Here is a 20,848-nt window from a genome sequence, read left to right as displayed (position 1 = left end):
TGTATATCTATATTTATGTGCGTAACACTCGAATGACTGTTGCGGAAATTCTTAATCCAGATTCATATAGGCGTAGGGTACAACATCGGACGATAGTAAATTCAACACACTTATAATAGTGAAAATATTCTGTTATCTTCTGCGCAGAAAGCAGTAAGCGTGAAGAAAAGGCAGTTATCGCTCATTTAGAGCTAATAATTGCTTGGTCATGCGTCAGCGTACTTATTTACTCGAGATAACCCGCGCGTGCGAGACCTCAAGTAACAACGAGCTTCTGAAGAGTACCATACCTTTTCTTTTTAAAGTTTACTGGTGAAAAATCGTTCAGATAATGCTATCTTATTTATCTTGATCATGTATAATGTCCACCGAAATGTCAACGGCAACGTCATCGCTACCACGCATTCTTCATACAGAAACACACATCGTGCTGTATGCAGAGCTGTTTTGTTGGTTGGTCGCTTTTTCCTTCGACATTGAATGTGGTTGTCTGATTCACGTCCAGGGGAAAAGAAGTGAGGACGGAAGCTTGACTGAACTGACTCTGGATCTATGATGGGTACGAGAACTTGAGTCCCCAAGTGTTCTTGGCGTTGCCAGTGGGGGAGTACATGTCGTCAATGTCTGCCTGATAGAACTGCTGGAGTTGCTTGCGACGGATCTTAAACGCCGCGGTCACCAGTCCTGTGTCGGGCAGCCACTCTTCTGTGCACAGTTTAATCTGGAAACGCCAATATAAAGATAGATTAAAAATTCATAAAGGATTCCTCTCTAATACCATTGAAACAATTCGGTTGGGTAAGCAATTGTTTTATTTTTCATCGCCTCTCTATTATATTTTATTAATGCTGTTCATGCCCATTACTAGCATAACTATGCGAAATCATCCTTTGGAAATTTGTTTAGGTTAGGTTGTTCTATCATCCATGCTAATATTTTTATACCAAAAGTTCATCTGAGTTAATTTAGAAGTTACAGTAATTAGTACCAGTAATATTGTTCACCTTGGTGGGAATCTCTGTTTTGCTAAGGTTGGCCTTTTTTCCATGTTCGGCTAATTGTTGAATTACAGCTCTCACAATATCTGGGTCTCGATAGAGTCGCCGGAAATCCGAAGTATCTTTGTTGAGTGTGACGGCGAGAGCCTGAATGGCCTTTTGATTCGGTGCTATTAAGGCGACCAAGAACGTGTGAAATGAACTAGCGTATACACAGATATTTTCCACCAAAGGACATGTCTTTAATTCCGTCTCGATCTGTAAAATGAAAGAAAAACCAACATCACTAGATAATCACACTTAGTTAAGTGCTAAAATACTGAACTAAATCAATGCATCGGGTGAAGCTGCCAGAAAAGATCCTACAGGCAGATCTTGCGAGCTTTTGATTTTTCTGTTCACACCAACGGTGCGCCCAAACATCTTCAAACAAAATTGGTCCTTTAGCCTGAGAAGTGCTTCGTGTTCTGATAGCCTTGCCCGATCAACCGATTTGCTTCCGTTTTTCAGCTGTAAATAAACTAAGCGTAGCTTGAAATCAAAGAGTAAATATGTATATTTCACGTTTCCAAATGACCTATATTCGTCAACTTGCAGCTTGACAAGATGCATCTCGCAGCCTATTATTTTCCTGCAATAATGAATAAAAAGATCTGAATCTCACCTTTCCAAGCGAGATATATTCACCAAACTGTAGCTTAACAAGATCCTTCTTGCGATCTATGATTTTAATTGTTCCATCTGGAAACATTTCTCCGATATCTCCGGTGTAAAACCACCTGATTCCACCTTCCTCACGGAAACATTCCTGCGTTAACGCCTCATTTTTATAATACCCCTGCAATGTTAATAAAAAAAAAAAATAAGAAAAGCAATTTACTACATTATCCACCCAGTGGCCAAAACATTTATCACCTATATACGAGGTCGTTCAGTGTGAAACGTAACTTTTTCACAGTCTTAGTTATTTCCTATCAAACTATGCACCACTATTACCCATATCCTTTAACTATCTGAATGGCACCTTCCTTGTCCCGCTGTTTATGCAAGGCTGCTGGAACATCAAAGTCGATGAAATCTCAAAGGAGAATCCCGATATGTTCAAATTTAAATGTGTTTGACGAACTCATCGATCGTAATCTGTGGAAGCAATGATCGAGAATCTTTAACTGAATCTCCCGAATTTTTGCGTGTCAAATCGAGCATTGCTGAGCAATAGGAGTTGTTTACCTTTGTTCACTAATGTTAACCGCTTAATGAGAAGTTATCCTCTGATTAAGTTAGCATATTCTTTGATTGTTGGCGTCATACTTCGGTCATAACAGACAAATCAGGACTCATGAAGCTGTAGTAGCTTCTACCTGCATTGGACCACGAAGGACACATCTTACGCTTTTCAGCTTACATTTTCTTTAGCGTAATGTCCCGCAAGATTAGTTCCAATCATCCATTGATGTGACGGTCTGCGATCATTGTGAAAAATCAATTTTTTATCACAAATCACAATTCGGCGGAGAATTTGTCACTGCTAAAACGTAAAAGTCTAGAGATACAGGCATGCCTATGTCTCCGTTCTTGAACTTCGCTCAAATCATGAGGCAAATCATGGTCCATTTTTTTTATTTCGACCGAAATTACCAAATATGGACTTTTTACATATGCCAAATTTAAGGGCTAACATTGGGGTACTTTGAAAATAGACTGGCTTCTATTACCGGTCCGTTATTTAATTTTACAGGAGGTTCTCCATAAAACACATCTTCTAATTTAAAATAATCCTTTAAAGTAATCTCTTCAAAGCTTCGTAATTCAACGACTCGAAGCTTCCAGTAGTAGAACTTTTCACTCAATATAATATATATACGACGAGCTTCCTCCGCCGCTTTTTCGAGATAGAAGTTACATTTGTAAACCACTCAAATTCTCTAGTTTTCTACAATGCGCTAAAATCCACAGTGACAACACTCCAGTGAACAGAGTCAGATCTCAAATAATACAAGCACAAAAACCAAAGTAAAGTATCAGACCATTAAAAAATAACGTCGTCGTGAAATATAACGTTTCATACTGAACAACCTAATATTAGGTTTATACTTTTTTTAATTGTTTTTTCGCTTTCCATCTTTAACTTTTGCTGAAGGCAATATTTCGTCGGAGTATCACATATCGATAGAAAAGCTTTTGCTTTGTTTTGCAACGTCTTCGTCGTCGTCGTCGTCGTCATTGTCATTGCTTTCTTGTAATAAAAGCATTTACTCTGAGTTTGGTCTTTAAAGTGGTGTGTCTCGTCAAGCAGCATTTTCTACACTTCTTTTTTGTTTTTAAGTGAGATCAAAAGAGCTGTCGAAAGAACTTGAACTTGACTATCCAGAAGTCGGTAGCTGTGTTCAGAAATAGTGTCCTTAATAAAAGGGTACCCCACTGGACTTTTCTGGTTTAGGGGGCTTAGTTTGAATTATTTTTGAAGGATAATAATTGATAGGTACGTCTATTTGTCTTTATTATCGAGTTTTCAGTAAATCAGCCTGCTCAAAATCTTGCGCTTGCTTAGTAAACAAGTAGAACTCGTGTCCGGGAATTTCAAAAAGCAGAACACAGGGCATAGCCGGAGGACGTATTTGTAGATCAGTTCAATTCAAGTGGCGCCAAAAATTTACGTAATAGATTATTCTTGCATACCGTTATCAGAGGCTGAAAAACGTGGCCAATAGGTTCGAAAAGGATCAGTGTCTTTTAGCATGCTAAACATCTTGCTGTTAGGGTTAATAACTGTGAAAAGAAGCGAGCGGGTGATTATGGGTCCTCGTATAAACGTGAAAAATACATAGGTGTTTTTGATGATATAACAGTAATAGGTGTTATCTTAGATCAGATCAAATATAGACAGTGAAAGCGGTTTGCATCAAATATTAAGAGAAAAGAATATTAGTACCACGTAAGTCACCTTTCAGCTTTGAGTTGCATTCAATAAGAAAAACAAATGAGGTATATATGTATGCAGAGGTCACCGTTAGAGGAGAGTCCGAGTGGGCGCAGCAGAAAGCGTAATATCTAGTAAATGGCACAAGAGCCGATGCATATAGGCGACATATGTCTTTAATCGTACGTGGCAAATACCATCTCGATTACGTTACGACTGTGCAGGAGAACGATACCACAACAGAATATTAAAGGGGATGAATAATCCATAATTATTTATTGGTGAATAAAATAAAGTGAATCCGAAATGTTTTTTTTTTTTTATCAAAAATAGAAACCTTTCATCAATGTGATACGACAGAAACTATCGCTCTAGGCAAATGCTATTGATATTTTACTACACTAGATTAAAAGAATTATTACAGACAGTTATTACCTATGTATTAACCTATTAACGAAGCTTAAATAGCTCAATCTTATGATACGCTCCTTTAGGAAAGAGCATAACCGGCGACGACAAATAACAGCCTTTGCACGCGCTTGCATACCTTAGTGACTGATATTCCGCCGACCACAATCTCTCCTCGGGGATTAGGTTTATCGATGGCATGGTAACCTGCCTCAGCCCAGTCGACTAATTTGATGTAGTTGCCGGTTATTGGAGCGCCGACTCGACCATAGCTTTTATCATTTCGTTCCATTATGGTAGCTCCAGCCGCAGTCTCGGTCAGGCCATAACCTTGCACGATATCGCAACTGAGGGCTGCTTTGATGAATTCATGAGTGTCTGATGAAAGAGGTGCAGATCCACAGGGAATCACCTATAGAAACGGTTAAGGGTAGAACGCATAAATTTACGTTCACATTGTCTCGTACCGGTGCAGGAACAATCGTTATAAGATAATAAAATTGTTTTTTTTTTGTTCATTTTTTTAACGCATGCGCCACTTACTTAGCTTGGATCTTATATCCATGAGCTGGTCGTATGTTTTTATTCATGTTCATTTGTCTTCATTGCAATCACTTAAATTACGTCCATAATTTCTTTCTACACCGACCTATTGAGATTGCAATGGATGTCGAACCAAATTGTTATCTCAAATAAATTAGTTGCAACTGAAACGTAACGTGGCAATTTACAGTATTATTCATGACATCTATAACTCGATTATGCGATTTTACCTTCAGTGCTCCGCCAAGGAGTGCTTTCATTTTCGAAAACACCAGCTTATCTAAAATAGGAGTTCCGTATCCGAATTTCTGCCACAGCGTTTTATAGCCAATCACATGGTGGAAGAAGTTCTTAGCAAAGATACCTTTGCTTTCAGCAACCTCTGTAATGCTTTTGCGAACCTGTTAATACAGAAAGTGTGAAACTTACGTTCATTCATGTGAATGGACCATGACTCTTACGGTATTCAGTCATTCGCACTTCTTTTTGCTATGACTGGTTTTGCATCTTGGCCACTTTTATAAATCGTTTTAATAATAACCACTACAAATGACATACTATAATTTTGTTTATGGCGTTAATTGTATGTCGCTCTCCCAACTGAGTAAGCAAACAAATGCTGAAACGCAATCCTTTGTTATCATACCCTGTCGAGGATAAGCGGCACGGCGACCATAATGGTTGGCTTGAGCAAAGTAGCGTCGCCCTTGCCACCAGTTTTTATTCCAGTTGATTTGTCGGTGAGGGTTAACGGCGAAGAATAGCCGATGCGGGCTCCTAATGCGAATGAAAGAGATTCACACGCCAGCTCTAGCACATGGGCCAGGGGCAAGTAAGCAATGTAGGTATCCTCTGGACACACCTAGGGTAATTGAAACAACGTGTCATTATGATCTTTGTAGCTTGTGCTTAGCAGTGTTTTGCAGAGTATGAACAGCTTCGAGATTCTCTACCTACTACTTAAAAGGTATGAATCAGAGTCGGTTATGACGTAGGCATTACATGGACACTTACAAAAGAAACAACTGGATAAAAGCCTTTTGTTGTTGCGACGATGTTTCCTTGAGTAATCATTACTCCTTTGGGAACTCCGGTCGAGCCTGATGTGTACATAATAATGCCGATGTCATCTGCTGTCGGGACCTCGCCTAAAACAGTTGCACAGAACTGTTGTACTTTCAAGACACATTTTCAAATGTGTCTTATTCTAGATAAATATTATCATCCCCGTGTGCAAACTTCCCCTAATGGTTGATTTTGTTTTCGCACTAATTGTTTGCATGATCGCATCTTTAGCAAGTTCAAGCCTTTACTGCATTCTTTGCCATTATAATAATGTCTCGTTTTCACCTAACAGGTTGTATTTGTACAGTTGCAGCACAAATCAAACTAAGCCTAATAAAAGCGCTGAATTCGCTTTAGCAAGAGTATCGATTCAGTATTGCTTAAAATTCGTTACTTGTTAAACGTTACCAAAAAACCGACATGAGAAAATTAGCCTTTGTTCCTTCATTGGAAGATGTAAAAGTTGTGGCAAGAGTGTTGGTTACCTTTCAGATCTCCAGAGGCTGACTGCCCAAGCATCTCGAGTTTGGAAAACGGGTACAATTTAATCTTTTCCATCGGATTTGGTTTCACCTATTTTATATAAAACATACGAATGAGCAAAATTAATACATCAGACTTTCATACGAAACTTCAATCATGGAATTCTACTAACGAAAAAACAGTGTATATTTTCAGAACAGCTAAAAGTATACCTTTACGATCGGATTCTCCATGTAGATGACGGTCTCGAGGAGCGGCATACGCGGCATTAGTTTGCCAATCTTCTCTAGAAGATCCTGCGACGTAACCAAGAACGTTGCTTCCGTCTCATTTATTCCTACGGGTTAAGCGGTTCAAAATTATATAATTCGATATGTCTATTTAATAAAAGCTGTTCCAATAATAACGGTCATATAAAATATAGTTGGTAATCAAAGCTTGACTCGTGAGTTTTTCCTTCGTATAGTTTCATTAAAATAGTAAATTATCACTATTATGCTACAAATGCTAATTACCTTAGCTGCCACATAAACAAATGCCTCGAAATAAATGCGCAACTGCGGTCAAATGTCTTAATTGTCAGACACTTAGTTTTCGAGATTATTTCCGGTATTATTAGTTGACACTCGGCCTTCTTTTCTCTTATCTATGATACGATTTTTACATGAAACGTATAGGCACGTAGAGACGAAAGAAGCCAGTAGCCCTAACTTATATCCCTAATCTTCAAGTAGCTAGAATTGATAAATACGAACCATGTAGGATGCCTTCCTCTCCAAGTGTAGCATATAGTGTAACCACAGGAATATTAAGACGAAGACAGGCTTGTGCAGTTAGCATCCATTCCTGTTACATGAAAAAATCGCTTAATACCGTCAACACTTTTCAAGTAAGTTCGTTCGTGGGCCGCCGGAGACTACTTACTCGCATTTTTTGATTTAGGTTGTATTTATAAACCACACGGTAGTTGGTGCAATAAACTTAAGCCGTTTCGAATAAAAAAATTAGAACATATAATTTTCTATTTGCGTAATATGTACCTGACGCGTCTCCGCAAGGATTACGATGTTCTGTCGCGGGCGAATTCCAAGCGACATTAGACCTCGGCCTATTAACTCAATTTTTCTATGATAGGAAAAACAAGACAGGAATTATATCGTTAAATATGCTGGTTTTCACGCAGTTTGTTTTCATAGTAGTATACGAGAAAATAAAATAAAAGACAGATCTAAGAAAAATAAATTTTCATCTACGCCACCTACATCAAGCGCGTATAATAATAAGCCAAAGTACAAAAAAGGATAACGTTCACAAAAGAGTACAAAGTGTAAACAGAAGTTGCTCAGGGGATATACGGATACTTAATGTCGAACTGGCGAAAGAAGAAGGTGGCTACATAATATGGCAATAATATTTTTCTATTTATAACAGCACTGGCTTGGTGCACGTCAATGTACTACTATACGTACAGCTCATTATTCTAACAAATAAACTATTACCCTTACTTGTCCATTTCCTTATATGTAATCCATTTGTATTCGCCGAGAATCAACTTTTTAAACACCTGAAAATTATAATGGAGAATTAATTAAGTTCATCAGAACTAAGACAAAGCTGCGAATAATGCCATCGTAATTTCGCCGGCGAGCTTCGATTTAACTGACTACAAGGTTTAAGAAGCAACAGGAAATAAATTATCCAAATCTGAACCATTAATTATCAGTAGTAAACAGATACGACAAAAATGAGTTTGTCGTAATTTTTACTTATTATATATGGATAGTATAAAAAGCAAATTATGACCGAACCCCAATAGCGGTTTACCTTTCCGTCCTTCTGTTTCTCTTCTTCCTCCCCGAAAATTTCGCGAGTTCCCATCGCCGGGTGGTCCGGAAATTCACGAATGGCCTTAAAGAAAATACGAGCGACTTGTGTCATTGTATAGGGGGCGAGTATATTACGACGTTTTGCTTGTACCTCATAAAACCAGCTACGAATCACTACAAGTTTCATTAAGATGCGACTGCATGAGCAACGGACTCACACTTACCACTCTGAAGAGCTGGTCGACAGTCTCAATGTCCTTAAGCTTGCCCAAAGAATGAACTTGTTTGCGTACCCACGGTGAATGAGGGTTTTCTGGTATAGTCGGCTGGGCAAAAATCTGACAAATCATGTGGAAAAGCGTTTAGTGAACGATCTGCGCAAGCATATAATGCAACGACCATTGCACGAAGATTGTAAAGGCGAGAACTTGTACTCTTAGCAGCATGTTTGAAGGGCCAGTTTCCTTTCTGGTTACCATTTTTTCCTTCTAAGCTTTTCGTACATATGTAGATAACGAAGAATAGGTCTAAGGAATAATATGTACTGTGTATTCACATCCCCAATGATATAAGAGATAACATCTATCATTATTTCTTACTCTGGAATGTATAAAGTCCAGAGAAGATTTCACCAAACAGAGACCCTTTTAATACTGTCACAGCCTTGCTATTTCTGTTCGAAATTTCCAAATATCTCACCTGTCGGCTATCTTGCCAATGCTTCCAGGGAGCCTGTATTGCGGTGTAAAGTGGTAACGTGACCACATCATAGATCATATTCACCCCTTTCAGAAGACCCAGGGCCACCTAAAAGTGACGATAAGAGTTAAGCCGAAATTATTTTAATTGAAATTTTCTATCGGAAATTTCTATTAAAACAGTAAACGCTATAGCTGTAAAAAAATTGCACTGTCTAGTATGTGGAATCGGGTTCCTTATTAAAACTGAAAATGTAATAACGATTAGCCTTACTATCATTATTATAAAGTTAGCAGTCTACCTTCGAAATTACGCTGAATAAATTTGATTTCAAATTAAACCCGAACTTTGATCGGCTTATCTATTACGAATGTTTTGAATTTAACGTGCGTGCATATATACCTGTTGCGTGGGGCTAAGCTGTGCTACTTGTGCGGTGCTGCTCGACATTTTGACGATTATTATTACCTCCACCGAGAGCCACGAAAAGTTTGTTTTCGCTTGCACTTAGTGGCAATGTATATTTTTCTTTCCTTTTGATTCAGTTCCTGAATATGCGTACATTTACGCCCATATAAATAGTTGAGATTGCACCGGATGGTTACCTGATGAAAAACAATTTACTACTCAGTAGGTATTTTTATTTTCAAGTCGTATACAAATAGCAATCAAGCCTGATGATTGCCTTGTTATATTAAAATTCTGAGACAATCTACTTCCAGAATTAAGAAAGCTTACCCTACTCTTGATTATAAATTAAGAATCTGAAAATGTGCAGTTTTCAACAGTAGTTCTAGCAAAATGTATGATAAATGTAGGCAAAAGTACTATGATGCATCAAACAATGCATTAATTTCTCCATAGTTAAATGTTTAGGTGAATACAAACTGTCGTCTCTGTGTAAATTTTTCGAATTGTTAACGATTCAAGTCCCTTTTCTGAGCAGATAAGATATTTATAGGATACTATTTACGATCAGAACTACTGTTGAAGAATAATAAGATAAGTTTAGCTGAGGCCGTTTTGACCTTACAGAATCCTGTACTTGGCCTTAAGACGCATATTTTTACGACTCTAGATTGAACCTTCCACTTGCGTTTGTAAGGCGTATATAAAGACTTGTGTTGCTAAGTTTGGGAATAATGTAATGGAACGATCAAACAATTAATTTAATGGTTAACTAAACCTATCCCTTGCTGAAGTAACACTCCAATGTTTCGCGCGATGTATCGCTAGAAGTACACCCTTGTACATTCTTTAAAAAGAAGAGACGAAACCAGTCGCAGCCAATAAGACTTCTTATTGTTTACCCTTATTCATTCGGCTAATTCTATTCATCCTTACGCCATAATATACAGTAGAAACTGATCCTGCTTGACTTCTTAAATTAAATACTTATGGAAGTTGAGAAAATTTTTTAAGTTCCCTGCACGCATACTTTATCGCCGTTGTTTCCTTCAATAAACGCTGAATTCACGCATCGGTTTATTGCCTACTTTCTGACAAGAGAGCCGTGGGCTAAAATCTAATCTTGGCTTACAGTTTTATGTATTCACTACTTGTAAATGACATTTTCCGTCGGTAACCTGGTTTGGTTTGACTAATCGGTTGTGAATGGCCTGACATTTCTTGCCAAATTACTCAACTATGTAAATATCATTACATACGGTCCTGCACTTGCATGTTTAGCAAAGGGCAATATTAGTATGCTACCATTTGTTAAGTATTAACAATTGGTAGCATACTTACACCGAAGTTGTTTTTTCCCCACAAAGCTACACAAAAAAGAAAGGTATTTTACCTAGTTTAATCATTTTTTTAGTTAATAATTTAGCAGTGTTGCATATAGTGATCAGTTGAACAAAACTAACTGCACATTTGTTCGCAGTAGTCGACAACTCGCAGGGGTTGCATTGCTATTAATTTCATCCAATCACAGTAATAACGCATTATACGTCGCACTTCTCTTATTAACAGATGATCTTTAAAATACGGTATTCGATGTTTTTAACCAGATTACGTTAGCCAGCAGCAGATTTGTTGCAGTCGACGGTGAGAGATGAAACACTTATTCCGATAAACTTGGGCGTCAAATGATAAACACGGATAAGAACAAACCGCAGCCTAAGCCAACTGAGCAGGCAGGAGATTCTTAAATATAGATTTTTAGAATGTATCATTGGAATTCTTACGGTATCGAATAGGCGATGTTTCAATGAAATAGAATAGAGAATAGTCATGTGGAGCGAGAACTAACTAGCCAAATGCACTTATGCAAACAAAAGTGTATTTTCTTGGAATCTGAAAACTTCACATACGAATCGCAAACACAAGAAGACTTGGTTGTAATGCAGGTGTCTTTGAAGCAGAAGAAAATGCACTACAGTACGACATTGAACGTGCAGTACAGTAGTAGCTAAGGTGCTCGTAGTACGAAAAAGATATCTATCTATGTATAAACTATAATATTCCTATAAATTTACCATATTAATTAGTTGGTTTGTTGAAACAATATATAGTTTTTGGTCAGTTTCTAGATTTGATACACCAGTTAGCCATAGCCTTAGCTTTTAACGCCGCCAACCTAAAGCCTGAAAATAATTACTTTCTGTCAATATAAAGTTTTAATCTGCTCAAGCAAAATCGCAACGACTCTTTCTTAAATAAATACTAAGCGTCAAGTTAGTCGTTTCCTTATTTTTATAATACCACTTTATTTCTTAATGGCACATAGAAACTAAAATTAAGGTACCCACGTGATCCTTGTAATTCGTAACTACTAATGTATATTTCACCACAGAGTTGACTACTTTTTACACTTGACAGCTCTTCATTATGTAAAGTTGGATTCATTCTATTCACCGGTTTTTTTGTAAGTAGATGTGTAGATCCAGTTTATAGGAGCTTGCCATGCTTTTAGGCTTTAGCTAGCGTTTTCTATCTGCGCAATAGAAACCAGCGAATTTAGACCATCACCTGTTAGTAATTCAGTCTATACTCAGTTTATTCTAAAAGAAATTATTGATAAGTATCAGATACAGAGCAACGCATTACTTTAGGTATACTCGCTGTCTGTAACAGGTTTGTCAATTCCAAACTTTCATTTCACTTAGTAGTGAAACACGTAAGTTACTATACTGGCATTTTTAACCGATTGATGCGCGTTCTAAGCGGTAGCCGTAACATAGGTCTAAAAATATAAATGTCTCGCACTTAAAGTTCGAGATGATATGTGCTGGCTTATAACATTATTTTAGCCGGTCCTTGATTACCGCTAACAAATTAGACTAAGCTGACAGGATGATTATTGCAACATTCATCACAGGAACATATACAGACAAGAAAGAGCAACAGCACAATGGAAATAGACCAAAGCTATCGCACAGGTGCAGTGGCCGTTAGGCGAACAAGTTTTGCTCCGGGAGCATTAACAGATGTTAGTAGCGTATTACATTTTCTTGGTTATATATAGTACTTTTTCACAGATTAAAGACAGATAATGTAATTTCCATCTAGTGTAATGAACAACTAATGCAAACACATCAAATTCGCCCAACTTAGATTGCCAGTTGCAAGTCCTAAGCGCAATAACAGTTACTTAGAAAAATATATATCTTATAATGACATAAGTACATAATTTACCTAAATCAACTTGTTTTTCAAAACCAACTTGTTTTACAGCACATTCAGTATAGCAAATAATATTGATTGGTATGATTCCACACACTATCATTATAATACCACTACTACTAGTTTACGTATACAGCATCATAACACGAAGGCAGATCTTAACGTAACTCTAAAGAGCACAATCCTTACATTGTAGGAAAGTTTGAAAAATCATTCATCGTCGTCATCACCATCAAATTGCATATTATAGTTACAAATATATATTTGCCTACAACCTGTTACACTTACAATAAATAAAATATAGAAGCGTTCTCCAATAAACGATCATGTTGGTAAATGAATAATTGCATCGTGGTAGCGGCAGGTCCATGCATTACACCGTACTACGGCTATTAGTATGGACAATAAAATCATTACTTCTCTACACAGATGAAGAATCAGTATTAAGTCTAGTAGACTATATAAAAGAATACTGTTCAAGAGCTACGGGTAACTATATCAGAATCTTCTGCACGGAACTTGTTCAGGGGTGGACTGCTCAATGTGGTCTGTCCTTGCTCCGTAACGCTCCATGTAGCTTTACAACTAAGTAAAAATCTAAGTACCTAAAGTATTCACGCATCATATTCAATAGTGAAAAAAAAAAAGTAATTTTTGATAGGTGAAACCAACATAGCGGTTGTTATACATTACGTAAAATTTGTGTTACAACTTTTTTCGTAAGTTAAAAACACAGCGACTAGGATTGGTTAAAGACCTTTACAAAATGGTGCATATCCCATATGCTCTGATAGAAGATTAAAAGATCAGTTTGAAAAATCTATGAAGCCGTTGACATCTTCCATAATCATACGAATGGAGCATCAAAATTATCACAGAATTCGAAAGTTCTGTTACATTAAATATAAGAGCGCTTGTGAGGCTAAAAAATCACAGACTTATTTGCTTTGGCCGATCCATTATCCATCCGAGCACACCATTTTCCTCCTCTGCGTCGTCCTGCCATATTGAGGTCACGCTATTTAAATTAAGGAAAACGGAAACGTTTGTTACATCGAACCGTCAGCATTGTCGCTATCTCAAAGCCATACGTTTTTTGATTTATTTATTCAAGTGTCATAACTTACATTTTGGTCATATAATACTCATTACACATAAATTACTATGCTCGTCATAGCTGGTTGTACTTTATTAACAACAGAGTTTCTTATTGCAACGGTAGCAGTCGCCTTCGGTTCGAGCCTCGGCCATAGGAAAGGGAGTGAACGATGACACTGAACATGTATGCGTAATTAATGAGATAGCAGAATGATTATATCATAAAATAACGCAAATTTCAACGTTCTCTCGAAGCTGTCTAAAGTGACGATAAAAATCAAGCAAATGTTGCATTGAGCCTAAGACTAAATAAAGCTCGGTTCGAAGGGACTTTAATGGCGCTAAATCAGATGCTCAGCTGACTCGAAGCTAAAAGACGAGACTGAAATATTTAGATTGATTATTCCTTTTCCGGCACATAGCACGTAATATTTTGCGCAGTATTTTATGTTTTAGGAGCTTTATATATATTTAAGCTGAATAACGAAAGATCAATTAGACATTAAATAGGTTAAAAACAACATTGTTTTCCTGTGAGCTTCATCAAACAGCGACTGGACAGTCGAAAAGCTGAACAAACATCCACACAGAAGACTATGAACGTTAGAAAAAAACGTCGAACATGAACTTGATGATATCGAAACAATTCTAGCAACGTAAAATACCATACGATAGTCGCAATCACACCTCGATTAGCGACAGAACTGACATAAATTCTGTTGATAGCTACTATAAATGTTCACACGACAATTTTAGGCCACGTTTTTATTACTGTAACATTCGTGTTTAGAACCTAATATCCAGGTATGTCGCAATTGTATGTAGTAGTGTTTCGTAAAACAAGGCATTACAACATACAAGATGTGCAAAAAGGCGACCGTTCACTTGCAACAGCCTTCGTGAGCTCTTTGCCCCTTTAACTTGTGCCTTCTGACTGTCTGGTATCTTTTCAACCTATAGTGTTTAATGGGGTATATGTGTGTATACTCGTATAAAGAATTCGAACCAGTGAGCCCACTAACTTTTTTTGAACTTTTTCCACTCATTGCTAACAGTTTCGTAAACGCGCTCATGCGAAACTAGCACTGTCAGAAAAAACCTTGTTCCAACGAGGATGTGAGTAAACTCGTAGTTACAATAAAAAACAATGCATCATCATCGGAATTTAAAATGAGATCAGCTCTATCAAAAACTGTGCCAAAGTTCAAAACCTTCTTATTGTTTGAGTTAGGTCCTGCTGTTTCCAGTCTATATGTGCTTACTGAAAAATCCGAGGAAAATTTCTATAAAGCAAACCGGAGGATTCTAAAATGGGGTTTAGATTTGGAGGGTTCAACAACTCTGAACTGTCCAAGGGTCCATTCCCGAATATCTTTAGTTTTTGATACAAAAATTAGCCACCGTATTCGATATAAAGTATATATATGCCTCTCGGATTTGATAATCCCAAAGATTAGCCTTTTTGCGTTTTTCATCTTTAGGCCATTTAAAGCCGTTGGGATGTTGATCCCGCTGGAATTTTTTTATAGCATATTTACCTGATATTATCACCACTCTACGCCTATCAGTGTCACCTAACTCACAACTACTATTAGAAAATTGTTTGTACGTTAAGAAGAAACATTATGAAATTATTATAAGAAAAAATGGTTAATGAGCAGTTTAGGCCCCAGATAGGCGGCATAATTAAGATGAATGGATTTTACATTAAATAAATAAATAGTGTGTGCATGTTTTTGTTTCGACCTATTTGAAGAAAGAACGCATAGTAGGTTTGAACGCATTGCGCGGAACTTCTAATCATCTTTTCCTAAAACAAACTCGGCAAAGTGTATAGAATGAAAATCTGTACATAGTTCGCTCGAAGCGATAGCATCACCAATTAATTAAATGGATACGGAGTAATAAGTAAGTAGATGAATGGATGAAATAGTGGATAGATGGGCATTCCTCAATGTGATGCTGTCTTCCTCTGACTCTTTCTTTGTTTGCCGCTAAGTGAAAACCACCTTCCAGCAACGCTGAACCAGCCATCCAGGATAATATTTGCCGAGGGTTATTCTAACCTTGTTTGTTACTTGCTTTATAGCACCAAACCAGCGATCCACCCTTTTTATAGTGAAAGATGACTAGTGTATAAAATTCACAATGCCTTTATATTAAAAAAATGCATTAGTTAATAGAATATATCAACGCAGTGGCTTGAACGACTAATTTATGGCTCAAAAAAGAGCAAAAGTTTTCGGTTAAAACTCCGCCAAGGACATTACTTGATTAAACAAACAGCATATTGCGAAACGTAAAATAGGTCCAATGATGACATGAACATTCATGGTTTTAATTGATTGGAACTCTTTGTTTTTATGCGAAGCGAAAATTCACTGAAAGGCAACAGCGATAAAACGCAGCGCCGAACAAAATTATTTGCATAATCTGAAACTGACTCTGCACTTGATATCGCAGAGATTGTTTCAATGCCATCTCATTTGGGTAGGAATTATACCTAAGGAGTAAGGCCAAAGTAAAATTAAATGAAGTGTAAACGTAATCAAATTACAACTGATCAATACAGCAGCTGCACAAAAGATTAGTTTGGCCAAAAAATGTTTACACGTACATTCTATGTGACTCGTCTGATTATCCGAAGGTCACAAAATGGTTCTATACCAAATGTCAGAGGACAACACGATATTATCAGTGGCAAACGGCTTTTTTTTTGCGTAAACCACGTTACCTTATGTCATACACAGAAGTACCCGTGAGCATCCGTTGGGCTCATTTAATGAAATTGTCGAGTTAGCAAGGTATCAGAAATACGTTGCCGACGATATTAAGTTACTGGCAATACGTGGTTTTGAACTCAAATCGCCACGCTAAACTTACGGGGATATGTTTCAGCATCGCATGCTCCGAGAACATTACGTTAAATGATAAGGTGTGTCAACCAGTAAATACAATCCTACGAACCGAACCGCTTCCATAAGGTACTACTAGTAGCAGTGACGCGGACCCAGGCTTGTAATGTAGCCTGGGGGAAGATGTTTGTATTATAAGCCATTATTGTATATTCACTTACATATTTAGGTTCCAGCTTTGGCTTCGACCGTAAACAATTCTACAAATGTATCATGCATATGAAGTTTACTAAAGCTACTGTACAAGCATATTATAAAATTATACCACATTTATGTTACACTACATATTGTTTAAATAAAATATTTAACAACCATTATTATTTTAGGTACAATAAATGAAAGATAAAACGGTAGAATTCTCGAGAAACCCCATTCCCGAGAAATATTAACCCTAAAGTACACGCAAGTTATTTGTTTTTTGTAACTCTGTGATAGTACACTTACCAACTTGTTCTTGATCTGATTCCAAAAAGGTACACAAAACACTAAAAACAACAACTAGGATTTACTTAATGCATTTATGTTCTAAACAGCTGTCAATATTCTCTGTAATGATTCATTTGAGTAAATGTAAAACATAATTCTACTCCAGAACAAAAAATACCTTGTTTGTTTCTCTGAACTTATCGCAAGGTTGAGGCAACATATGACTGAGTAGAATGCATTTACCTATTATTTAATACAAATAACAAAAAAATATTACATAAAATACGTGATAATATCTGTGATTAAGCTATGACACAAAGCCAATGATTGAATAGATTTGCCCTTGTGTCAAATGTCAAAGCGAGTTGCTCTTAATTCTAAACCGTAAAATGCGCTTTTCAAATATTATTATTTTGAGAATAAATCCATTCTAAATAAATGTGTCGTAGAAACTAAGACTTTAACATCCCCTTTGATATATATATATATATATATAACATGGTTACTAGGAATCTAGACAATTACCAAAACGCAAATAGATGTTTTTTGCTATCGAATGTAACCACACTAAAACTCTCATAGTGAACACGCTGTGAGAAAAATTACATCCAAGCATAGTCTATTAGAGAAAGATGTCCAAGAGCTTTTTGCACTCAAAACCTGAGCCATTGAATAAGACGGGTTTCATACTTCATTTCGATAAAGGAAAAAGCTGTTGCCGAGATTTGAAGGATCTGCATTAGTAGATGCGATTTGAACTTGCCAAAAAATTACGTGGTCTTGTTTTTTCTGTTCACATCGTCATTTTCGTAGTAAGACAACCGAAAAATGATCATCCCCTGTGCTATATAAAATTTCGTCTTATTACGTATTTGCCAGAAAGTAATAAAAGCAACTTCTGCCTGTGACTTAGCCAGAAGATTGGCTGCTGTATATAGTTTAGTACTGTATGTCAAACACTGATTTATTTATGCTCAGAATACACTAAAATAATCAAACATGTGAACACTCAATTGTATTTTGTTGGCCATGCCTTGGTAGTTTAAAATTAACTATCTATTTTAACTTCCTGTACAAATACAATGGTTGATACAGATCGTGACGATTTTGTATCTCAAAAATTTTATTCCTTTGTCTTTAATAACCTTAATACGTGCATTAAAGCAAAAATATAATATGGGAAGGCGCCGGTCAGAACGGATGTATCCAAATTCATATAAATAACACTGCAATTAAACCACCAGTATCGTTGCGCAATTTAATAACATGAAATATTATTATTGCTATCAGAGATAGATCGTTAGGACTTAACAGTTAACAGATGCAGCTTTTTGATTCAATTGAAAAAGTGTACCACAGGCATCACATGGTGAACTTTATCATCTAGCGAACTTAATTTGAAATGGTAATGCAAACTTTCGCTTTTTTACCATTTTAAGTATCGTACACGTAATTGTCAGGCAGATGTCGCGCACACACAGATTGAATAATCGTATCAGAAACAATTAAGTGAAAAATGCCAGAAATACCATTAATACAATATGATGTCTTAAACTAGTTTCATTAAACTAATCTGTCCATCAGCCACATGTGCATATTTATTAAATGCGCAGTCAACATGTTCGGCTAATGCAAAAATGAGTATGTTCAATATTCAGAAACAATTCGCCTTCTTGTAATAATAGAAAGAAAATCAAAACGAACGTTAGATGGTCACATAAATGTATCCAGAATCCCGCCGGCTATACACGCGCCTTAAAACAGTCATCACTGAGTTTCCCGTTAACGCACCGATGCTAGGGTGGATGTTTTACTGTGTATGGAACCACCTTTTTAGGGGCTATTTTATATGTTAGTCTACTGAAGCGTATGAAGGCGGACGACAGTATGGTTGCCTCGCCGCTACGCAAAAAGCGGAAGAAGACACTCGGAAAAAGAGGAGGAAGGGCAGGAGAAAAAATAAGAAACTATGACGGCTCCCGACGACGATGACGACCGAAATAGCGTAGCCACGAATAGCCACGCGCGAGTATCACTCGAACTACGATTGGAATTCTAAATATATTATGATTATTATCATTACAGGCACGTATGCCGACTGAATAATCAAGCCGAATAATAAATTCAGTAATTAATCATCAACTAACTGTATGAGTGTCATCTACGGACTTCTCAATTCGTTCTTTACTTTTCAGCAGCGCCGTTTTCTCTATTACTGCTTACCGTTATTGACAGCGTCAGTTGCACCGGTAACTACTAAATGAGCAGACGGCTCGTCGATTGACTTCAACACTAGTCACAAATAATGAGGCCACATTAAAGGACACCCTGCGCAGAGCACAGACTCGTATTACCGGTGTCTGAGCACCACACCATGGCCACAATTCAACTCTAATACGTCCAATAAGCTCTGAGACAGTATTGTTAGCAGTAGAATTCGTACTGTGATTATGATGAGAAGTTTGCAGGATGGCGACGACGATCGCGGCGGCGGTGGCCGAGCCTTTGTCTTTTGTTCTTTCTGCCACAGCGACCCCCAACTGCACCGACACCAGGCGCTACAATCAGTCAACCACTGGCTCGTCCTACCTGATCTGTGTGTTCGGTTCAGTTGACCAACTCACTGCTGCAACATTCTCTGCTGACGACGTCTTGGTAAAAAGCCGGCTTTGTCCACCTGCTAACACGTTCGACTGCTCTACGGAAGGCTTTAATGATGTTCGTTGCAGTCACTGCTACTTCTCCTCCTGTTTAGGATGCGACAAGTTGATGTCTACCAATACCACAACGATGGTTATCTACCGCACAAGTAGTGACGGTGGCGAATAAGGTTTACTTTCGTCTGTTGTTTGTCTAGTGCAGCACTACCACCAGTGCTGACGACTGATAGTAGTCGTTGTAGTGGGAGCGGCGGTAGTGTCAGTGCTGCTGCTCGCCTGTTTTGTTTTTGTTATGATCTCTCGTACTTTTCTATTTCTGATCACTAGAGGGCGCTAAGTTGACGACGTGCGGTGAGGATTTATGTTTCCGTGAGGTTACATAACTCAACCCACTAGATTTGGTGCAGTCTGCGCGCGAATCAATTAACTTCGAATTGCAAAAAAAAAATGTGTAGCATCTCTAGCTACAAAGTAGCATGTTTCTTACTGAATTGCCTAATGTTGGACGTGTCGTGTTTACAAAGTGTTTACAAACAACGTAACGCAATCAATCTCATACAAATGTCAAAAAAACAATACGTCTCTTTGATTGTTTTAGTAGCCTATGGTATTGCTCCAAGAATCCTAAATAATGGCCACGTAAAAGACATTGTGTTGAAAGTGTCCTTATATTTGATATTAAGCTTTCCGTAGCCAAAGAAATATGTAATATCATTAAACTAGGCTAAAACTTCTAATAGCTATTAACTAGCGTCGCTTGCTCAGTTTGCATATAATTGCGTGTATGCAATTAAAATAATAGTTTAGTGTATTTATATATGACTTTCGCGACGGAAGAGGTCTCAAATGATTACACAACATTTGTTATGGTAATTTTATTATACTTCTATAGTAATTTCCAAATAGAGTTGGTATTATTGTTATTACTGTTATCAACCACCACTGTGGTATACCCACTACAGTAATTGAGTCAGTCAGGATCGGGCTTTACATGGCTGGATTATTTAAGAAGAGATTTTGTTTTTAAAAGAACAAGTTTGCACTCGACCACACTGTACCGCCAGTATGGAACAACTATTCGACCATCGCTGTTTCATTAACCAAGCACAAGCAGGCAAAGGAAAAAGCAGCATGATCGTCTTGTGGTTTTTCGCACACCTCCATTGTATGCTTTTTC

General features: G+C 37.4%; 1 protein-coding gene across 5 annotated transcripts in view; it reads right to left on the bottom strand.

Moving 5' to 3' along the window:
- The window catches only part of LOC111253961 (long-chain-fatty-acid--CoA ligase 4-like), a 23,368-nt gene extending 3,455 nt beyond the window's left edge, over positions 1–19,913 (bottom strand). Inside the window, exons 1-17 of one of the 5 annotated variants that reach the window (XR_002674877.2) lie at positions 19,235–19,913; positions 9,345–9,547; positions 8,943–9,050; positions 8,468–8,581; positions 8,242–8,325; positions 7,923–7,981; positions 7,458–7,542; positions 7,173–7,263; positions 6,630–6,754; positions 6,420–6,507; positions 5,884–6,017; positions 5,516–5,731; positions 5,100–5,270; positions 4,466–4,738; positions 1,663–1,836; positions 1,005–1,256; positions 291–721 (exon numbers count right to left, since the gene is read on the bottom strand). Coding sequence is in view for 4 of the 5 variants with exons in the window: in XM_022814257.2 (XP_022669992.1) it covers positions 551–721; positions 1,005–1,256; positions 1,663–1,836; positions 4,466–4,738; positions 5,100–5,270; positions 5,516–5,731; positions 5,884–6,017; positions 6,420–6,507; positions 6,630–6,754; positions 7,173–7,263; positions 7,458–7,542; positions 7,923–7,981; positions 8,242–8,325; positions 8,468–8,581; positions 8,943–9,050; positions 9,345–9,392 (2,193 nt within the window). In the remaining variant the exon portion in view is untranslated. Of the gene's footprint in view, positions 1–6; positions 722–1,004; positions 1,257–1,662; positions 1,837–4,465; positions 4,739–5,099; positions 5,271–5,515; positions 5,732–5,883; positions 6,018–6,419; positions 6,508–6,629; positions 6,755–7,172; positions 7,264–7,457; positions 7,543–7,922; positions 7,982–8,241; positions 8,326–8,467; positions 8,582–8,942; positions 9,051–9,344; positions 9,548–18,715; positions 18,871–19,234 lie in introns of those variants that run through there. The other 4 variants (XM_022814257.2, XM_022814259.2, XM_022814260.2 and 1 more) reach the window with 4 other exon arrangements.
- Between the last annotated feature and the right edge of the window lie 935 nt (positions 19,914–20,848).

Source organism: Varroa destructor, unplaced genomic scaffold (genome assembly GCF_002443255.2).
Source record: "Varroa destructor unplaced genomic scaffold, Vdes_3.0 BEIS01000007.1, whole genome shotgun sequence".
NCBI classification, from domain to species: domain Eukaryota; kingdom Metazoa; phylum Arthropoda; class Arachnida; order Mesostigmata; family Varroidae; genus Varroa; species Varroa destructor.
Note: the sequence above shows the minus strand (reverse complement) of the source record. Positions and strands in the feature narration are given on the sequence as shown.